Raw genomic sequence first — 22,645 nt, forward strand, 5'->3', positions numbered from 1 at the left:
AACCCAGCCAACACTGGTACATCAAGCTTTTACTGTCCATGAGTAGAGCTTTTTTGATATAACAAGAGGTACACAAAGTAATTCCTTTCATTTGGTGTTCCCTAGTTTTTCAGACGCATGGTGTTTCTCCATCTGTAGCACTGGGGTTAAATTCATACTAATGCATAAGTGGAAGCATAATTATACTTAAAAGGGAAACGGCTGTCTCTCTTACCTTTTAATTACACAAACATTCTCCTGAAGAAAAGTAATAAAGAGCCTGGTATGTTTAAAGCCGCATCATTGCCATATGTCAGACATTAAATGTGGTTCAAGTTGCTCTATTTGTGTTTTCTCCATTCTTTACCACTTTAAGTTAAACAGTTGCTGTGTTTCTTCTCTGCAAATATTTATTATTACAACTGAGAAATGTTCTTCTATTCAGTTTTTGTAAAACTTTAATTGGCTGAATCTATACTTTTATCTAAGAAGTATAATTTACAACATTCAAAACATTTGTTTCTAGTCTTCCTGCTGTGAATGGTCATTAATTATTTGCAAGTTTCTCTAACTTCAGCATGCTGTTTTAAAAAAGTTTATACTGCAGGTACCTTCCATGAATGCAAGATAAAATGTTTTTTTTCTATTAAAAATGAGCAGTGAAGTAATGTTTTTTTTTTATAGTTTTCATATTGCTTTAAATTAAGAAAATCAAACAAAATCTTTCATGTTTAATAATTAAAATAAAAGGCATGCATTCTGCTGTGCCTCTCTAATATCTGCTACAAAAATTGCTATTTCCAGGAGCAAGAACAGGATTTAGTTCAGTTTTTGTAAAAAAAAAAAAATAATAATAAAATACTTGCACTTAGCCAAGTTTAATAAATTAGTTCAACCAAGTCTGCTTCAGATTAAGAGTGGATGGGCGTTTGTGGAACTATTTAATGTGACAATAAAATAAAAGGGAGATTATTAAAGCTGAGCACCGTGTACCCAATCTTTTTCCATTTTAAGAATACGTCCATCTCCAGTTGGACCAAGCTTTTACAGATCTTTTGGTCGTGTGCCTGGAGAAATTTATTTCTAGGATGTCCAAATACCTCTGCACCACACTTTGGCACCTCTGATGAAGGCCCTCACGTTAACTTTGAGATCTCCTAACGATTGCATTTGAAATATAGCATCTTCCATGCCAAACAGATATTTAAAAAATGACTAAAACGGATCAACTTTTCTTACATTAGGGCTTCTTACTATAGGCTAAGGTCTCAATGTCTTCCAGCCTGAATAAAATGCAACCACGTCTTCACTTGTAATAGAAAAAGAGCTCCTTTGAAATATCTTTTTACATCTTTTGTGTTTCCTTTGACTTTATTTTGTCACTAATTCCATAATAGGTGACTTCTTATTTCCACGCAGTAACAACATCTCCACAGAAGAGTGTTCATAGTCTGACCTACGAATGTTTTGTTATGCGGCTTTCACTGATCAGAAATTTGAGTTTACAACCAACTTCTCAAGCTTGGTATGATCATTTTTGATCACTGCTTCCAGAAATTTAGGAAAGCATCTCATGCAAAGGAAATTTTTTCGACATTGAGTGTCTGATGAATGAATGGGATGTACTGAAGCAGACATTATAAAACACGCAGACTTAGCAGGGTATTAAGTGATCCTGTGAGTTAAGAAGCATAATAGTTATTTAAAGGGGTTGTGTAGACACACCTAGTCTGTGCTCCTGCCTAGATTCTGCTCCCGACAAACAGATAATAACTCTTTGTCTCTGTTCACTGTGATCTATTTTTTTTCTTTCTCTGGAGAGGGGGGGGATGTTTGGAGGAAATGGGCGGATCTTGATGCTTTGCATGCTGAGTCACATGCCAGACTTGAGTGGGAGGGCCAAGCAGGGATCTGCCACAGCAGAATCTGGCCTCTCACTGGTGCTCTTCACTTCAGCAGGGGACAAGACATTCTCACACTTGCACACACACATTTTACACACGGTAAGTGCTTTGCATACCACTAGGGGAGTGTTTGTGTGCATGCATGTGATTATGTGTGGGGAGGGGGGTTCTAAGAAATCTGTTGGAACTGAGCTTTTTTTCTCTGTGGTATGTTTTCCTTCCTACCTTAAAGTGGATGTCTGTTTTTGGAGTCCAGGTGATAAGTGATTGAATAATGTTGCTTCAAGCCTCTTTGCACATTGTCTGTTCATATATTTGCATGTGTGAAGACATGACTTTTAGACGTAATTCACGGGTGCAGCCACCAGCTCTAAAGTGTACTTTATGGAAATACTTGGTTCTAAACTCAAACCTGGACAAATCTGCATGTTTATACAGATTTAGTCGTTTTAAATGTTTGATCTTTTTCTTGTCATCTTGACCATTTTTAAACTCTAGGAAGCAGTTTTTAAAACTGTGTAAGTACATGTCAGTTTAGTTTTTATAAGAATAGTAAATGATTACTTCTACCTAATAGTGAAAGGTTAGCCATCATTTTTTTGAGTTTCTATTAAGAAAAACCTGCTATTGTTGAGGAAAATCAAAGGGTTTCTTTCTTTATTGTTCTGGGATTTTTTTGTTGACCCCCTTTAGATTAAGTTTCTCTTCACCTTCATTGTTTCTTCTCTGCTCTGCTGTCTCATCTTTCTGCCATTGTTGTGGTCGTGGTTTCTGGGCCTCATCTCTCTGTCATCCCAGTCTTTGTTGTTCCACTGCTCAAGCGTTGCTCTGTCATAAAATCAAACCGTTGGAAAAGTCCAGCCGCCCCTCACCTTTCCAGATAGTCGTCAGCCTCTGTTTTCCCTCAAAGGCATGCAGAACACACACTTTTACACACACACACACACGCATGGCTGTTGAAAGGAGCTCTGTTGTGGCCTCTGAGCATTGCCAGACAAGAACAGACCGTTGCCTTTCACCAGCGTTTAATGGGACGCAGAGAACATCATTTTTACCTTCCTTGTCTTTGAGCAAGACGGTTGGTGAGTGACGTTGGATAATGCAGCCTTACTGGAATCCAGCGTCATAAATTTGTAATGCAAAACATCTCATGAATGCAACCTGCACTCCGTAAAGATAAATTGATAAGGTTTCCATTCTGTAGCTTGTTAGTTTACATGATCTGGCTAGAGGGAATAAGATGTAAAATGTAAATGCTGGTTTTGTGTTTATATGACAAAACATAAAGAGAGGCGTGAATAATAGTGGCAGATATTGTTTTTAGACATCTGTTATGAGTGTTTGGAGAAAAAAAGGATCAAATTGCGACTATGACACAGATACAGACAGTACATCAATAATCCAACTCTTTTAATATTAAATTAACAATGAAAACAGTATCAAGTAGGTATCAGCCAGTCACAAGTAGTGAGGAATACAAATATTGTGGTTTCAAAACTGGTTTTAATAAATCAAACATTTTTTAAGACGATGCCAAAGTGATTGAGTCATGTTTTCATTTCCTATTTCAAATATAGAACAGGAGAGCCCCTCCCCCACCTGTTTCTGTACACTGCTGTTTAGCTTGTTATAAGAAAGCTTCAACACTTTGTTTGCTCAAAGAAATACCATTTTGATAGCTGGAAAATATTTCCAGTCATTAAAAAACAGTCATGGAAACTAAAGGGAGCACCACACATCGCTCTTATTGATGAAACCTTCATTTTGAAGCTGCAGCCACAAGCACAGAGTGGCTTTTCTGCCTACTGCAGGTTCGCCACTCAACTATTATCAGCAGGCGCTTCTAAATAAAGATCAGAATGTCAAAAAGGTTTAGTATTCCATACGTTAAGTTCTTGTAAACAACTTGTCTTAAAATAGTAATGGCATAATATGATATAATTTAGCATAAATAGGAATCATTAATGCTTTTTTTCTTTATTGTATGAAAGAAATTGGATATACAGTCTGAGAATCACATACTAGCTTATTTTAAAACAAACTGAAATTACGTTGCTGCGGCTCATGTCATGAGATAAGCTGTGCAGATTGTAACCTTTAACAAAATACACACGTCTGTTCTTAAAAAGGATCATATAATGTAAAGAACAGATGATGCAGTAGAGATTGTACTTAATTTGTTCAATGAAGCAGTAATATCACGTATACACAGTGTCTAAGTCAAATAAAATCTCACGATGGGTTGAAGAAAATAGATGCTCGGTACTTCAGACGTGGCTATATCGCTCCTGAATGCACTCTTGAGTTTTGTATGTGGATCAGTCACAGTCCATGAATACTCGTCCTGAGGGCCGTGCAGAACCTGAATAACACCATCACGTCATACAGGCAGACTGCTGTGTGCTGCAGAGCCTGGAGACTCTTCTGATTACATAGTTCGTTAAGAAGTAGGCATGTGTTGTTACTGAGCTATCTATTCTGGCCAGATAAACACATTCCTGATTATTATCTGTTGTTCACATTTTGTTTTAAAACAGCAGTGTGAGCATGTTTATCAACCCTATCACATCCCACCAAGTACTTTTTACATATTTATAACCACTTATTTACATTTGAAGGAGATGAGACATTTGTCTGGACATTTGTTGAGGTCAGCCATGCCTGAGGACAGAGGTCAGATTTCTGATCTCCCAGGCTGCATGGATCCATTCTTTGACAGTCAACCATTTCACAAATACAATTTGACCCAATTACTAAGATAAACATTTTCCCAGCCATACTAATGACATTACAATCCTCTGGCTGTGAGCAACTAGCAAATAATGGCTTGCTAAGCTTTAATTTAGCTTCTTTTGCAGAAAGTGTTTGAAGAACCACCCTTTAGATTTTACATTTTTCACTTCTAAAAACCCTTTGTTAATCTGCTTTACTGTTGATAAATATTAGTATTATTCATAAATAAATTAGAAACAGCCTATTTTTTGTGGCACAGTTGTAAAAATATGAAGACAAAATTAGTGGGTTAGTTGCAATAAATATCATTGAAAAAATATTAGATTGATTTGACTTTTTATTCCAATTGTGTTTCACAAAAAATATTTATTGCGGCTCATACTTGCTACAAAAACTTCTGAAAACTGACATTTTTACGTATACCGTTTAGGAGTTCATTCGGCCTTGTATAGTTTTGTAAACCATAGAAACTCACTCAACTGCATTTATGTGAGGAATGTCATTCAGCAGTGGAATTGCTTTCCATAATTATAGATGTCGAGATAGAAATTAAACAAACGAATTTTGGATTGGCTTGTCAGTACATAACATTCCTGCATGCACTTTTTACATTGATGCATGTTAGAGTTTCATAATATGCACACGAAACCTCAAAGAATGCTGAAAAATCCGTTCCTTGTGAGCATCTCGGTGTCAGAAGCAGCTGAGGAGACTAGAAACACAACAACTCTCTTGTGTACCACCACAGTCGGGAGAGTGAACACATTCCACTGGCAGTCCAGACAAACCTGTGGGATCCGGCTGTCACTGCAGCAATTTGCATTTCTTTAAAAGCCCAGGAATGATTGTTTGTACGTTTTTACAACATACAAATGAAATTTAGCACACAAGAACTGACCAGATGGGTTATATTAATCTGGTCCGATGAGATATTGGATCCTTTCGTCTGATATGCCATCATATTGTTTTATATGATGACATGATATCCAGTTTAGACCCTTGAGGGCAATGTGTGCATTTCTTCAATGAGCTGAATGATGACTCTGGGAACTTTAATAACACAACAAACCCTGTTTGCACTGCCACTTTACCAATTTCCTCCTTTTATTAGAGTATAAACTGTCCAGGGCGGAACGTGTTTGTTTAAGCATGCATGTTTGTCAGCCATAACCCCATGTGGTTTGGGGTATAAAACTAATCAGTGCTGGAGTTCATCCGCTGGGATTGCAGCATCTTCTCTTCTTATGAGAAGTGCTGGAAAAGTCTGGAACTGGAGAACATTTTAGATTTTATCTCTCCGAGGATAATTTACAGCAGCCCACAACCGTCTCAAGAACTTAGCATTTGGATCTTTATGAAACCAAATCCAGCAATGTTGAGATGAGATTCAGACACAGACCTCCTTTGTCTTGTCAGAGAATGTAAGATATAGCTCAAAATAAGCAGATGGTTTTAAATGAGTCGCATAAACAAGCTTTTAGTGGATTTCTTATGCGTTGAGTTCGAGTTCCATATAAGCACTTAAACATGTTTTATTCACTTAGATTTGAAGTAACAGTGTCGCTTGCACAAAGTAAGTAGAACATGATACTTCTGTATGTCATTTGTTTTGGTATGCATAAGAACGATAATGACTATAGTTTATAGCTGAAAACTTAATAGCGCTGTGTAGATATGCGTTTTGACAAAATTGTGAAATGCAAGGGAAATAATTTGTTTTCTTAAAAAAAATTACAAATAAAAATCCGAAATGTTTTGTATCCATTTAACTTATTCCAATTGCTTAAATATATACATAAAAAAAATCAGAAATGAGAAATTTAATTCAGAAGTGACCTAATTAAAAGTCCACCTATATAATTTAATCTCAGTATAAACACTGATAATCTGTGAAAGCCTCACAGGCTTTATTAGAGAACAATAGTGAAAAATGTGCATCATATAGATGCATCAGGCAGATCAAGGATGAAATTGCTGAGAAGCTTGAAGCAGGCTACGACTAAAAGGCAAATCCGCAGTTTGGAATGTCTTACCGAACCTCGGTCAGTTCATCAAATGAGAAGGAAGCAGCTAAGAAGACAACGGTAACCCAGCAGGAGTTGAAGATTTCCTCAACTCAGAGAATCTGTGACTCTGGCTTGTTGTCAGCTATAATCCAAATCCTGCATAGTTTTGTTGTAAAACCTTTTAAAACCATCATCTCACTTCCACTTCAAAATTATACACTTTGTCTTGGTCTCTCATAAAATCCCAGTAAAACACATTGGAGTTTGTGGTTTTACTGGGTCAAAACATGGAAACATTCAAAGAATGGAGGACACTTTTTCAAGGCAGGCATTTTTCTGACCCATCCTCTCTAAGAAATGTCCGCTTTGTTCTTTAAATAAAACGCTCAAATCCATTATGTTGTACTAAATAAAATCTGAGAGGCCCACAAATTGTATCCTGCTGTTGTAAAAGTTTCCAAACAAAGCAGACACTTTATGGGATGAGAGTTTTAGGGATCCAGTGACCCAGTGATTTACAAAAACGCTCCGCATTCCAAGTTTCCACTCCGTTTGTTACGCTGGATTCCTCTCTTGTGACTCAGTTTGTACCGTGGGTCAGAACCACTGGTAGTCATGTAGAGGGATAACCTCAGAGGAGCTCTTTTCCAACTTAAACTGGGACATGACCTCTGACCTGTTTGCAATGCTGTCAAGATCAACACTCTGAACAGCTGTAGCACGGCTCAGTGGTCTTGGCCGCAGCGCCTCTATACTTACAATGAAGAGTCAGTTTTCTGTGTGCTTGTTCGGGGTTTCTGTAACGTTTAAGAGGATTGTGCAGCGAACAGAAATGTTTGTTCGGTCTGTTTAAAATGTAGTTGCATCTCGGTTTGGAGGTCTGTAGTTAGTTAGTGAGGAATGCCTCGGGCCCAAAAGTGGAATAAATCAACAACATAACCGTCCTCAGTCTTTCCTTTTTCCTTCCCCCTCCTCTATTCTAAATGCTTTCCTGTGTCGTCCTCCTTTCTCTGACCTTTATCTTTTTTCTAGCTCACCCCCCTTCCCAAGACCTTAACGTCTACTTCCTTTTTGCTTCTTAACTTTATCTCACCCTTCTCCCCGTACTTCTTTCTTCATGTTTTCCCCTCCCTGCTTTTGTTTCCCTCTTCTCCTAAAAAAAAAAAAAAAAAAGCTTTGTGGTTTTGCAGACCGCTGGCTGTATTTGCAAAAAGCAAAGAAATCTGATACTGCTGGAAGAAGGAAAAAAAAAATCTTTTGTGACTCTAATAGAAAACAGCAATGCAGAAAGTCCAATGGGTTCTTTTGGGCTTTCCAGTTGCTGAGATTAATTTTCCTCTCCTGCACATTTCAAATAAACAGTTTATCTGAGATGACATTATTGAACCTGAAACAAGAGAAAACTTGTTGGAGTAGATCTGATGATCATCAAAGATGAATGATTAAGACCTACTGGTATGATTTATCTAACCTAAAACATTGAAAATCTCCAACTAATTTGGTAATAATCAAGATTTTTATTATTAGACCCTGCTGCTGATTAGCTCTTGGAAAAAAAGATAAGCTGCTTCATCATAAGCTGCATGTTGTGTTTAGATCTAAATTTTTCTATTAGTCTTGAAATACACAAACCTGATCCATAAGTTTGATCACTTTTTCAGTTCTCTGTAATTGGTACACAGATATAAAGGACATCCAACTTTTCCTGTCTTGTTCAGAAAACTGTACATCTGGTAAAAGTCTGCCAGATGTTACTTGTTGTCAGTGTTTTTGTTGTTTGAGAAAAATATATTACTGAACAAATTATTTCGTAATGCTTTTTTTATATAAACTTTAGATTCTTACCTCAACTTTATTTCTGAAATGCTAACATTTCCAAATCCACCATGTTCAGTTCAGCTGAAATGGGGAAACATAATAGCTTTGCTATGCTCCTTGCAGCCTTCCTGTTATCTGCCCAACGTCTTGATCTTTTGCAGCTTGAATAAATAGTAGACGTGTCTAGCCAATCAAGAAAGGTTTCTATTTAAGTAGTTAGATTTCTATGCTTTCACTGATTTCATTTTTAAAACATTTGCCACTGAAACTGGAAGGTTTTGAGTCTTCTAGCCTCGATAGCAACTCGTTAGCTCCTTGAAGAGTTTGATGTGGTGTGTTCGTAGATTTTTGAGTTTCCGACACACTTTTGTTGAAAATATGTACCCAGATATTTTCCTGCTGCTCTACTTTTAGCCAACTCCAAACACATTTTGTGTTTTCTTTTTCTCATTTTCTTTTTTTTTTTTTCTTTTTTTAAATCTTGAAATTGTTTGACTTAATATCCGCAATTTTCTGCTGCTCCGTCAGTGTCTTGAGGTTTGGGTTTTGTTTATACCCAACAGCTGCTGACCCACCAGTCTGAGACATTTTAAAACTGCAGGTCAAATGTTTCTCATTTATAGATCCCTGGTCCGACTTCTTGTCTCCAGACGACTCTTTATATTGGCTAAGAACCATCTACGATCTGCAGTACCTCTAAAGATCCTGAATACCTCCATTTGATTAATAGTGTCAACACTATATCCACTTGTAACTATAAGATCCTTCACTATGATAGTTTGAATAACTTTTAAACGAACAGCTCTGAAAGAGTGTGTTTCACCTACAGCTCGACATTCTTGTATCAACATCTCTCCCTTCTGGGGTTGAATGTTTACTAAAGCAGACAGAAGTTTACTACCTGTAAGGAAAGTGATTTATTTCTGTTAAGTTTCCCACGATCCTGGATTTGGTGGTCCTTTTCTGTGCTGCATGCTTGCAGAGTTGTTTACAGAGCTTGGAAAAGTAAGGAGTTCAGAGTCATTGAGGACAAGGAACAAAGCTTTGGGAAGCTTTACTGCTTCAATCTGAAAAAGTCGACTCCCTCTACTCCTTCTGTCGCCTTTATTCGTTGTCCCTTTTCTTGATGTGGAAGGGTTTTCTACTCACCCAAGAAGATTAGTTTGCTTATTTCGTCACTGTAGTAGTATTAGTCATAAGGCTGTAGATCAGTGGCTCATTACATCCAATGTTTCATCACCCAACAAAAGTGTGTTTAGCTAAATACAGGAAGATGTCACGGCCTGCTAAAGCGTTCCTTAGCAAAGAGAAATAAAACTTTGTTAATTTAGACCTAAACATGTCTAACTTTTCAGTGTGTCTTTTCAGTGTGAAGGTAGACCAACATTTTTAAAAAGGTACAGTTTAAACATTTAATGGCATACCTAGGAAGATGCCAGACTGTAAGGACCAGCTATATAGAATAAAGCAACCCCTCCCTCATATGTTGCTGTGCACTTCCAGACAGCTGGCTGAACAAATGATGATTAACATATTTCCGGCTGTAAAGGCATTTAGTAAATATTGCAAATTTCATTCAAATTTTTTTCACACACATGCCATACTGGTGTATGCACGCCTAAAGAAATAAAGAAACTGACCGAAGGGAGGAAAAGGACAGAAGCAAAGCGGAGGTCTGTGTAGAACTTCAGGGCGGTGCACGGGGAAGGTGGAGGGCATTGAGATGCAGCAAGTTGCTGACTGACTGCCTGGAACAGGAAGAGGAAGTGGTGAAGGAGGTCAGGAGAGCTGCTTCCATAGGTGGGTCTTTATGACACGTGGATTCACACAATGAGTTGCAATAAAAGTGAGACTGAAGTTTAGAGTTTCCACTGCTGTGTTATTCTTTGCCGTTTTTTTTTTTCTTTCATTAATCACTTCAAGGCCAATTTGACGTGTTTCCACCAGGAGTGGTCCGTGCCGGTTTAAGTGATTTGAGTGAAATGTCTGGATTCTTTTTTTTATGTCAAAGCAGCAGAATTGTTTGCTGGACTCTGTTTCATGAATGTCCAAGTACATGCCTACCCGTCACCCATATGATCAAACAAGAAAGGTTTGAGGCAAGGACGGGGTTTCAATGCACAAAGCCAAGCATGCACTCTGTAGATGTGTCTGTTTGAGGCAGGCCAGCTGGGAGCAGATCATATTTCAGCTTCTTTTTCAGTCTCACATTAACAGGACAGATACCGAGGACACAGGAGGCCTTATAAAGGGTTGCAGCACCTAAAAGCCATAGATACAAACCCAGCAGTTTAAATCCATACTGGCAGGTTACATTGTTAAAGGCGCATTCATGTTCTGCATGCTCAGGCTTTGGAAGACGGGCTTAACGTTGAATATATAACTTATTAATCCACACGAGGAAATCTAATGATTAAAATGGGCTGTTGCAGTGACTTCCTGCCAAATCTGAAGTACTTTAAAACTAGATAAACTATTTTCTAATAGGTTCTCCTAGAGCCTGCTGGGATGAAGGCTACATCTGTTTAAAATTCACTATGTTTTAACAGGGCTGGTGTGGAAATGGTAAAATCTCTCAGATCATCACTTTTGCTTCCATTGAAAGTCTCATTAAATATGGATAGTCTTAGGTGGAAACACTTTGCAGACATTTAAGATACCTAAAGTGTTAGCTTTCCTCTCTTCATTAACTTATTCCACACCTATTGATGTTATTCAGATTAAACCCCTAAAATAAATGAATTTGCCAAAGAATTGGTGTCTTTTCTTATGTTCTGGAATCCATCTTGGGGGAGACTCACTGTATTTTTTATGATTTTCACAAAGCGGTCAGCTCTAGTACCCATCTACACCCTTAAAGGCTAAGAAAGGAAAGATTGGTGCCCGTCTCCAGCGTCTATAAGCGAGACGAGGCACACCCTGGACAGGTCACCAATCCATCAGAGCAAGACTGAAACACATTAGACAAACAACCTTGCCCTCACCCTCACCTCTTGAGGAAAGAGCTCACACACCAGTTGAGCTAACATGTATGTTTTGGACAGGGGAAGTAAGCACAGTCGACTTTTATAAACTGTTTGTGGTGTGTAAATATGGAGTAAATATCTGGAGATTGTTAAAAATTATTACTTATTGACCCACTTTGCACATGCCCTTTCTAACTTTTTGTGCTAGCAACCACAACAACATTGAAGTATTTTTATTGGTTTTCCACATTGGTTTTCCTTCGTTCCATTAAACTTCAAATGTGAGCTGTAACTGTTCATAACCGAGTCACAGAAAATAAGAAGTCTAGTTGTTTTTGGGAGAATCAATACCAATTAGCTACATTGTCACCATCTGCTGGTGGAGCACAGAAACGCCACCAATGCATGTTATAGAACCCTGTTGATTTTTTTTTTTTTTTTTTTTACAGAAACAGGAAAATATTTAATAAAATATCTAATGTTTCAGCACTTGAACTTCTCTCTAGTTAAAAACATTCTCCCTTCACTACCTGCACTGTTGGCAGTTTCTGGTTGTATTTTTTCAAAACTCTGATCTGCTGTTTATGTGAAGGGACCGGCTGTTTCGCTATGATGCAATTCCAAACTTAATTAGCCACTTCCGATCATCTGCCGAGCAGCTGGTGCTTTTCTAGATTGTAGATAAAACTTAAATGACTAATGTGCTCTAAACATTATGCCTGCTTCATATCAGGATGTTAGTAAAGCTTTAAACCTTCAAACCTGTTTGGCTTTGTTTTTATTTTAATGTAAAGTTGTTTATTGTCGCCTCAAATTCTTTAAGTTCTTTCCATTCTTGCTGCGAGGACGTTTTGTTAGAGAAACTCAGCTGTGCAGATCTCCTCTCCACTTCCTTATCTTGCTTCCAGTACCGCTTTTGCACATTCCCTGCGTTGCTGATGACATTTATTTGACCCCCTTTCCTTCCCATCGAATGCTTAGTTCCTCTGTGCTTTTTACATCAACAGTAATCGTACAACCTTGCCTCTCCCTCTCTCTGTGTCGACGCAGGACCAGAGGTGTTCCCCAGCAACAGCAGCAGTGCCATGTCTGAGGCGGTGGTGCCTGACGCCATGGTACCCCCAGCAGTGGGCAGTCTATATGGGGAGAAGGCCGGTGGAGCCATGGTGGACTTCAGCTATGTGGGGATTGATGCCATTCTGGAGCAGATGAGGAGAAAAGCCATGAAGCAGGGCTTCGAGCTCAACATCATGGTTGTAGGTAGGTTGTGATTCTTTCCACACTAAAAAAACACATCTAGTCTCTACTCGCCTATAATGTTAAACCCAAAACTAATATGTAAATGTCTTTTTTTTAATATTCATACATCTGCCTCAGCCTCTTCTCTTCACATCCAAATGCACATTTCTCATAAAAATCCTCGCGTTTTTGTTTCCTCCTGCACTGACTTGACTTTTGTCTCTTTAATCAGCCTTGACTGAAAGCAGAGGCGTCAAACTGATTTTAACAAGCATCCCTCTCTGTTGGAGCCCCAACACACTGCCTTTGAGTCCTGTGATCACACACCATTAATTACACACTCCTCAGCTGTAACCAGGCCATCATAAAACTCTCTCCACTTCCAAAGGGCGTCTCCTGAGGATGATGCCGTGACACCTTTTCTGTCTGGCATGTAAAAAAAGAAAGAAAGGGAAGCAGTCTTGAGTAAAATGAAAGATCCCTTGTTTCCATGCTTTCTTTTGCTACTATAAATTAGAGATAAAATACCGTCTGTTACTCATCAGAGCGTTTCAGGTTGTGCTTTCAGAATTACAAAAGCAGGAAATAATTAAAGTAACCCAATCAGAACAGATGCATTTCCTTTTCATTTACTACGTCTACTTACTCATTTCTTTATCCATTAAAGAAAACATAATCAAAAGAAATACAACTAAGTACTAAGGTATATTTTTGACCCTTTGAATGTACCTCCGGGGCTTTTAAAAACTTAATCCTCTTGAAGAATGAAGAACATTGAACATGGTTGTCTTCATACAGAACGGTAAGGTGGAAAACTAATACATCACTCTGAAAACACAGTGGTGGCAGGATGATGCTGTGGGGATACTTCAGCACAGGTGGAGAGAAGCTGGTCAGAGCTGATGGGTAGATTGTAAATGCAGGTAACTTCTGAAAGAAGTTATGAAGTATTAGGGCAGCGACACTAAACATGAATTAAGAGATGCAGTGGAGCTTTAAATGCCAGAATGGCCCAGTCAAAGTCAAGAGCTAAATCCAATTAAGAATATGTGTGGAGATTTGAAAACCTCTGGTAATGGAGATGCTTTCTGTCTGTCTGAGTTTGAGCTGCTCTGCAAAAAAGAATAAGATAAAATCTGTTTCTAGATGTACGAACTGAAGTTTAGCGACTTCCGCTGATATGGAAGTGAAATGTGGTTCTTTTTGAAAACACTGACTCGGACCTTTTGAATTCAAGGTAATGCTACTGCATTTTTTTTTTTTTGCCCATTTCAGTTACGCACTCAAACTTACAAAAACAACTCGATGTTAGTGGTTATGAAGAAGTGCAAGAGGTACGAATATTTTTTGTAAGCCTTCAGTTCTGAAAACAGATAAAACGTGAAACGGGAACGTGAGCTGGGGTTAGACCGTCGTGAGACAGGTTAGTTTTACCCTACTGATAATGTGTTGTTGCAATAGTAATCCTGCTCAGTGAAACAGGTGGAAACAGTCTTTCCTTGTGTTCGACGTAGTTCCACTTCATAGTTTCAGTGTGAACATTGTTGGCAGGAATGCGCCTTTCTCTATAGGTTCCAGCTGTTGGGATTTTTAGGCTATTGCTTGAATTATGCCCTGCTGTCTGCCTGCCTAGGTGAGTGTGTTTTAGAAGAGATCTCCATAAATCAGGGTGGTTCTTGTTGACTTAACCTAAATTCAAACTGTGAAGGATTACTTCTCAAATGGTCACTTCCCCCTCTTCCTGGTCTGTTCGTGTTTTTTTTTCCTGCTCACATGTAGTACCTTTTTGATTCATGTAGCAACATGGGGAAAGTAAATTGCAGTGTTAGTTTTGATAACATAGATGCAGGTAGATACTGTTTCTTTCCACTTCAGAAAGAAGTGAAACTTACATGTAATAAGATGCAATTAGTTGTATTTTGTGCAGATTTGTAACAGCATTGTTCTCATTTTACAGGGCAGAGCGGCCTTGGTAAGTCGACTCTGATGAACACCTTGTTCAAATCTAAAGTCAGCAGGAAGTCTGTACTGGGCACCGGCCAGGAGAAGATCCCAAAAACTATTGAAATTAAGTCCATCAGTCACGGTATGCCCTTTCTTAGTTTTCAGTTTACATCTTTCCCTGCTGTTTTATGACACATAATCCCCCACAGCTGCTAAATCCTAAAAAGGAAGCAAGCCTCTAGTGATCCGAATCATCTTGGCTGCTGGCACTTATTGGCATTGCTTCTCTTTGTGCAGACATCGAGGAGAAAGGAGTGAGAATGAAGCTCACCGTCATCGACACACCGGGATTTGGAGACCAGATTAACAATGAGAACTGGTATGGCATAATTTCAATAAGAGTTTCAATAAGAAGTTATACTTTATTTTAATTTTTTTTTTGTCCTTTAATGGATTCACCCTTCTTGCCATCAACGTAGCTGGCAGCCCATCATGAAGTTTATTAACGACCAGTATGAAGCGTACCTGCAGGAGGAAATCAACATCAACAGGAAGAAAAGGATTCCAGACTCCAGAATCCACTGCTGCATATACTTCATCCCCCCGACTGGTCACTGGTAATGGCTTCAAATAAAATTACTACCATATTTTCTGCACTATAAGGCGCACCAAATTATAAGGCGCATAGAAGCTGGAGTTACGTTATGCATCCACTAGATGGAGCTGCACTAAAGTGAATGTCAACAAAACTGGTCGGTGGCCAGCCAATGGTCACCCTTCTCCGTTCGCGCACAGCATGTTTGTGGAGAACGTGGCGCTAAATGACCTGCAGACGACCTGATTCTAGACGGTCAGTAGGTAGATAGGTCAGTCAAACTTTATTAACAAATCAGCGTTCTGACAACTATCCCAGCATGCACCACACACTTCTTCTACGGGGAAAATGAAGTTGGCGGCTGCTTACAGTAGTTGCTAGACCTGTTGTGGCTCAATATATAAGGCGCACCGGATTATTAGGTGCACTGTCGGCTATTTTAAAACTGTAAATATATAAACATGGAGGTATTTTCATGTTGTTTTTGTTTTCCTGAAGGCAGCATATTACACACATGTACACATGTTTTTTGAGGTTTACAAAAAAATGCTATTATATTGAAGAATAAATGCAAGTAAAATTGTTTTTTGGATGATAAAGCATTGCTCCTGTACAAATACATTCACTGTTAAACTAGAATAATCATAAAAAACACCCTAAATGTCTGAATGAAAGCAAATTTACAGGAGTAGACATGAATAAGCATCCCCACAGAAAGTTTGAACCGTTTTTAATCTGGACTGACTGCGACAAACTGCTGCTGGTTCTGTATGTGTTCATCCGGACCTTTTGTTTATTCTCAGGTGGAAAATGTGAGGCTGTGCTTTGTTACTCTTCAACACACACACACACACACACACACAGTCTTGTCATTTCACTTCAGAACCAACATATCCCAGAACACCATTCCACTGCACTGCAAACACAGGCTGCTCTTGCCAATTTACCAAGTTTCTCCCTGGATTTCTTACAAATGCAAACATCTGGCTCTTATTGAACAGGCTAATCTACTCACTTGGCTCAGACTGTAGTTCCTGGAGCTCAGGGGACTGGGTTTTACTCACAGGAGGAATTAGCAGGAGGTTTCACATATTCTCATGTGCCCATCTAGCCATTCAGCACACATTTCCTTTCATCCTCTGAAACCGAAGCCGAGTATCTCGGGGAAACATTTTGTAACTGCTGAGTCCTTCATGGAGACTCTGTTGATAAGAGTTCTGTCCAAGCGCCACAACCCAGCTCTGTTATTTTCGTGTCTTGGCCTGTCTTTACTCAGTCAGGACACGGGTGTGAAATGGTCCCCCCTCAAGTCGAGCCGGCAGTGTTTCATGTTGATCCAATTCAGATGTCACTTAGTGGGAGCAGCAGCTGCTCAAAGCTCGTCTCAAAAAGACTAACACAGGCAGAACAGTATCGCAGAAGGTGTGTGTTTGGGGTGCAAGCAATCATTTTTTGCATTTCTGTGTCATTTGTTGTGTGCTTTTGCTTCAGTTCACAACACTAGTTGGACAGAATCTAAAAATATATAGAAGCTTCCACAAACTCTGAGATTCTGGCTGTTTAATGACATGAAGCCTCCAGTAGATCAGATGGACGTGTAATGAGTTCATCTGGGAGAATAGTTGGGAAACTCTGCCCTCTGCTGCTCAAATCTAGTATTGCAATTTTGAGATGATTCATTGTTCTCTCTGTCATTTTCTCCACCCTCAGTCTGCGACCTCTCGACGTGGAGTTCATGAGGCGTCTCAGCAAAGTGGTCAACATCGTCCCGGTCATTGCTAAGGCAGATACTCTCACGCTGGAAGAGAGAGACTTCTTCAAAAAGAAGGTAGCTTTTTTTTTCAGCTTTTTTTTATTTTTCAGAAAATGTAATGTTTAGTCAGATTTATTTATTTATTTATTTATTTATTTATTTATTTATTTATTTATTTGAAGGATCAGGCATGATTATGTTTTATGTATAAACATCTAATGTTATGTTTTTTGTCAATTAAAGATAATTGATAAAAGTGATATAATTTACTACTAATCTGATCCGATTTAAGAATGTGTGTTACATATAGGAATAAATTAAAACTGTTGCAGGTTGAGGTTTATTTTGTGTATGTTTTGCTCTCATCAGATCAGGGAAGAGCTGCGAGCCAATGGGATTGATGTTTACCCTCAGAAGGAATTTGACGAGGACACAGAGGACAGAATGATTAATGAAAAGATCAGGGTAAGAGCATATGGCTTTTCACCTAAAGCTAATAATATAATAAAGCATTTGCAGCCCTTGAGCCCTCTCACTTTAGCAGCATTAAAACCAAAATATACTTCACCTGGATTTTATGTTTCAGACCAATACAAAGTAACACAAAAATGTAAATTGGAAGGAAAATCACACGTATTTTTCAAGTTTTTGTACAAATATAAAGCAAACCTCAGGACAACAAGATGCCTTCAGAAGTCACCTAATCAGTCGCCTTGTATGAAATTTAATCTCTATCAGTCCAGAAGTTTGTTAGAAAAAATTAGCGAACAAATGCAGGGATAAAATCATGGAGGAGTTATAAAATAAAACGCTACGCTTGATGATTATCACAGATGGTTTCTCTGGAGGAACTGCAGAAATCCACAGCTTTGCTTATGCTTGTGCACTTCACAAATCTGGTGTTTATGGAAGAGTGGCAAGAAGAAAATCATTATGGAAAGACAGCTGTGACAAGTTCACTTTTAATTTAGTTAATGCTGAGCTCTGCACGCTGCAGAGTTGCATCTATTTAAAAGTGAGTATTGTAGTGACATCTGACAGTTGCATATTTTACACTGTTCTTTAATCATGGTAGATAAGGATTTTATTGCTACAATTAATTACAGCTGCTGCTGTTCTGATTACAGTTTCTGAAGAGGGCAGGATGCTTGACGGTAATGATTACGATGATGAAGATTGTAAGAGCTTTGATTAACAGGATTTTGAGACCCACTGTAAGAAATTGTACAGCTACTGTACTTTTTAATTCAGTTTCTCTTGAGGAAATCCCTCCAAGCACCTGATGCAGACAGTCATTGTTAGTAAAAGTGGTTTTACGTCACACTTTATTGTAACTATCAATAAGTGGACTTTTGAAAAATTGAAAACATTTTCTACCATGAGGTTTGGACAGTCAGTCTGCTCAGAAAAACAATAAAACGGTATCGATCGCAAAGTTACTAGGGATAATTATATAATTATTAGGAATTATCATGAAACAGCAGAAACAAAAGAAAGCATCTGAAAATATTAATTTAAAAAAAGCTGCATTTTAGTCTTCCACTAATTTGTGTTGACCTGTCATAATTATTTAAAACTTATTCGTGGTTGCAGTGTAGCTGTAGGAGTGACTTTGTAATTCACTGTGGCTCTCTGACTGTTGGGGCAGGAGATGATCCCGTTTGCGGTCGTGGGCAGCGATCAGGAGTACCAAGTGAACGGCAGAAGGTTGCTGGGGAGGAAGACCAAGTGGGGCACTATTGAAGGTAAATTTCTCCTACTTGTATAATCTGTGACCCATCATCAAAGCAGTATTTTTTAGAGGTGTGCCGATCGATCGGTCACCGATCACAATCGGGCCGATTTTCGTGAAAAAGTGCATGATCGGTGATCATTGGCTCTTGTTGCCGATACCGATCATCTCATTTCCAGCCTGCCTGTGCAGCTGGTCTCCTCTTTCCTTCACTCTGCGCAAACGCGCAACAACAAATCTTAAGCGATGTGCAACTATAACGCACTGAGTGAATGGGGAAGTTTGCGTGTTGCGGCGGAAAATTGAAGCAGTCAAAATGCATCAACACAACGAAGCTAATACGACATAAAAACAGTGCCATACTTGACGGAGCTTGGCTACATCGAGGCTCACTGCAGTAAAAAAGACATACGGAGGATCAGATAGCAAGTAAAGCAGTGCACAGCTACAAACACTCACCCGGATTAGCATGACGGTCCGAAAGTTAAACAAATAATCCACAAAATTATTTGTCTTCGAGCTGCGATGTAAGACGCTGGTTCTGCTCTCCTGTTGAACCGCTGCTACTACAGGTAGTATTATCTGACAGACGGAGCGCCGCTTCTGCTCCACCTGGTAGTGACTCTCACACCGAACCTCTGCTTAAAGCTGCAGCATCTAACTAAAAAAATACATTTTACATACGTATTAAAACTTTCGCTGTCCTAACATTTTATTAGACTTTGACTATAAAAAGCCACATTTCTTTGCTTTTTTTAACTAAAATCTCAAAAAACAACGGTAGTCTTGCAGATAGTGTGTTAATAATGTTTCATCTCAAATCATTCCCTCTGTTTTGATTTCACTGCAGCATTGAGATAAAATTTTAAATTATGTTAGCCTCTACAGATCTGACGCTCTGATTTTTTTTATCAAACCTCATTAAAGAAGCTTCATTTCCTGCAGCATGCTCTGCAGACACACAGCCACATGTCTGCTGTAGTTTCTTTGCAGCGATACTCATCTCCTCTGATTTACATAGCTGCAGAGATCTGTGCAGCAGATCAGACTGTAGCTATGTTCATGCTCTAACTATTTGTGTCTTAAGGAAAAATGCACTAAGATCTGCACCTCCCCCTGGTGGGCTATTCTTATAACCCAACTTAAACACCTTCTGCGTTTGCAACAATGTTTTTGTGAGATTTCTTCATTTATTTGAAATACTGAACACGTTTTCTCTCTCCCATGCAGTTGAGAACATCGCCCACTGTGAGTTTGCCTACTTGCGAGACCTTCTCATCAGGCGAGTGGATTTTGGCCTCCTTGACCTTTTTTATGTCACATTAATTTTAACATGCACATAAAACTGGGCACCACTTTGGCTTTGAGGTGGGATTTTAGAAGAGTTCTGTGATACTTTGACAAAAACTGTAACAGTTTTTTCTAATCAAAAATGGCTCTCATTCTGATTAGCAGGGTTTTTAGTAAATATGGTGGATCTGTTTTTATTTCTGTTATTGCCTGCTGCTTTAAGTAAATGACAGATTTTCTATTTTTAAAGTTAATACACTTTTTATCATTTGAAAGAGGTTTGTCGCTACGGTACGAGTGAAACATTTTAAGTTAATGATAAATATGAAAAGTTAGAAATGATGATTAGATCTATTAAGTGAATTTTGGTCATTTTGGTGTGTATGTGACAATACCATTAGCCAGACTGGGATGTTTTACCGGCGTTTGGCACTAATCTGGTTCAGTTGGATCAGCTCTTAAATCTGCTGTGTTCTCGTGGCCATCTTTTAGAAACCAGCCTCAGAAAACTTCTCAATCTTTTAAAGTCGAGAACATTTTAAAAATTCAAGTGTTTTCAGTGACAGACTGGGAAGCTCTAAAGCACTTCTTCCATCCTAGCCATCTACTCAGGCTAGGATGCTCACATCCAAGAGGAAACAATTATTTCATGATTAACTTGTTTTTACAGCAGGTTTACGATAATTTTCTCAAATGAGAAAATGTAGTAAATATAGGCAAAAAGAAAAGCCAACACATGTTGTAACACATGACCTGAAATACACTCTCACTTCTAATACTGATTCAAAATCAGCAGTGAAAAAGGGTAAACATTAACAACTCTACCTCAATAAGCTACACTCTTCCTTCATAAATTTTGTGAAACTTTGGGACATAAAGCTGTGTGAGAGCGTAAACCAGCAGTGGACAGAATTCTCCAGATTACCTGAATCAAATGAGCAACTCGTTACCAGGCAGCTGCAATGGCTGCTGGCGACAGCTTTCAGGTGTGTTGGAGCTGAACACACCTGAATGCTAAAGGTTTCAGGACGGTAGCTCTCTATGCTACCGTCCTGAAACTTTACTTCAGGCCGGCAGCATTTTGATTAAACTTTTTGTGCATTTTAGAAATTCTGTGGCTCTGCTTATGGATTCAGCAGATGTCAAAATATCCTAATTTGTTAAAATATAATACTGTCATAGTTATGTTGTTTTCATGTTCAGATCTTGAGCAGCTTTCATCAGATGGATGTTTAGAGTTCTCATCAGTTTTTTGTTGCCTTGAGTTTGAAAAGTTGCACTTTGTGGAGCAAATCAGCTTTCTAAGGCTACAAGTCCTACCATACATCTTGACTAGATGAAAATATAAAATATGTAGTTATTGCATAAAACATGACTTTGTCTAAATGTTTTCCAGCAACCAGGTTGAAGTTTTTTCCAAATCTCTCTCTTTTTTTTGTGCTAATTTAGTTCTATGCCTGCATAAGCTGCACATCAAAATGAAAGAAAATAGTCGTGTTTGAAAATATATTTAGTCATTTTATAAAAGCATAGGTTCTGACAACCACATATCTGTAGAACCAGCAGAAATAAGTCTGATTAAAGGGCCGGTTTCTTCTCTTATCGCGCTTTCATGTGTCTTTTTGTGCAGGACCCACATGCAGAATATTAAAGACATCACCAGCAGCATCCACTATGAAATGTACCGCGTGAGGCGCCTCAATGAGAACAACACTGCAGTGGCTCATGCCAACGGCGTCCCTGAACATCACCTGACCGCCCACGAGATGTAGGCGCCGCCTGCCCTCCACTGCACAGAGTAACGCACCAGATGCGAGGCTCTGATCTTCCCTCCACCCAGCCCTGATCTCACAGGTGGGGTAGAAACTCTAAAGCCTGACAAGAGGGACTTTATCGTCTGCAGCTTAAAGGACTCTATCAGTTTATTGCCTTTTTTTATTGTTTCAAACTTAACTTTACTGATGACAAAACAGAGAAGAAAGGGTTCTGCCTTCATGTTGTGCTGCAGCTATGGTTCTATATCCCTCATGTCTTACAAATTTTACAGTCTGTATTATGGGTGCCAAAATTTTTTTTTTTTTTTTTTTGGTCTACCAAACTGATCGGATTTGTCTGATTTGCTTTAATCAGTAATAAAAGTTTGACGTTTTTGTTTCCACAGTAGGAATTTGTGCCACATTAAAAGCACAGTGTTTTGTCTCGATGAACACACTACAATAATACGCATAAAAACTGATGAAGATCATGTTTTAATGTTACCACTACATGATCAGAGCATGTTGGAGGAGGATGAGATGGTTCTTTCCCAAAAATGTTTGACATGCCAAAACGGTAAACTCAGCTAAAAGCCACCAAATGACACACGATGTGCCTGAAGGTTTTTCTTTGGCGCATCACAACCTATGTTTTGCTTCGATTCTTTGTTCATATCCTGTTAAATATAAATCTCGACACTTTGTTAAACATCGTTATTTAGTAGAAATATCGTAAAGAGTGCTTTAAGATGGGAAAAGTATTTATGCACGTTATAAAATGTGAACATTTTTCATGACTCGTCTTCCACTTACTCAAAAATGTCAACACAAAACGTGCTCAGACGTTCGAGCTTTTCCTGTTTTTTTTTTTTTTTTTTTTTTTTGGGTTCCTTTCCGGGCCTTTTTTTTTTGGGGGGGATTTTTTGGTCCTG

General features: G+C 38.6%; 1 protein-coding gene and 1 long non-coding RNA gene across 6 annotated transcripts in view; both read left to right on the forward strand.

The window, feature by feature from the left end:
- The window catches only part of septin9a (septin 9a), a 94,243-nt gene extending 72,359 nt beyond the window's left edge, over positions 1-21,884 (forward strand). For 4 of the 5 annotated variants that reach the window (XM_015059683.1, XM_015059686.1, XM_015059684.1 and 1 more), the window contains 9 exons: positions 12,457-12,666; positions 14,603-14,731; positions 14,887-14,968; positions 15,069-15,206; positions 16,895-17,012; positions 17,307-17,402; positions 18,586-18,682; positions 19,900-19,951; positions 21,590-21,884. In XM_015059683.1, the coding sequence (XP_014915169.1) occupies positions 12,457-12,666; positions 14,603-14,731; positions 14,887-14,968; positions 15,069-15,206; positions 16,895-17,012; positions 17,307-17,402; positions 18,586-18,682; positions 19,900-19,951; positions 21,590-21,731 (1,064 nt within the window). In that variant the 3' untranslated portion in view covers positions 21,732-21,884. Of the gene's footprint in view, positions 1-1,889; positions 1,983-12,456; positions 12,667-14,602; positions 14,732-14,886; positions 14,969-15,068; positions 15,207-16,894; positions 17,013-17,306; positions 17,403-18,585; positions 18,683-19,899; positions 19,952-21,589 lie in introns of those variants that run through there. The other variant, XM_015059688.1, reaches the window with a different exon arrangement.
- A 128-nt stretch (positions 21,885-22,012) lies between these two features.
- The window catches only part of LOC106964274 (uncharacterized), a 4,104-nt gene continuing 3,471 nt past the window's right edge, over positions 22,013-22,645 (forward strand). Inside the window, exon 1 of the long non-coding RNA XR_001428365.1 lies at positions 22,013-22,599. This is a non-coding gene — a long non-coding RNA (uncharacterized LOC106964274). The remainder of the gene's footprint in view (positions 22,600-22,645) is intronic.

This window comes from Poecilia latipinna, unplaced genomic scaffold (genome assembly GCF_001443285.1).
Source record: "Poecilia latipinna isolate Pla-1442-1.1 unplaced genomic scaffold, P_latipinna-1.0 Scaffold1649, whole genome shotgun sequence".
Classification (NCBI taxonomy): Eukaryota; Metazoa; Chordata; class Actinopteri; order Cyprinodontiformes; family Poeciliidae; genus Poecilia; species Poecilia latipinna.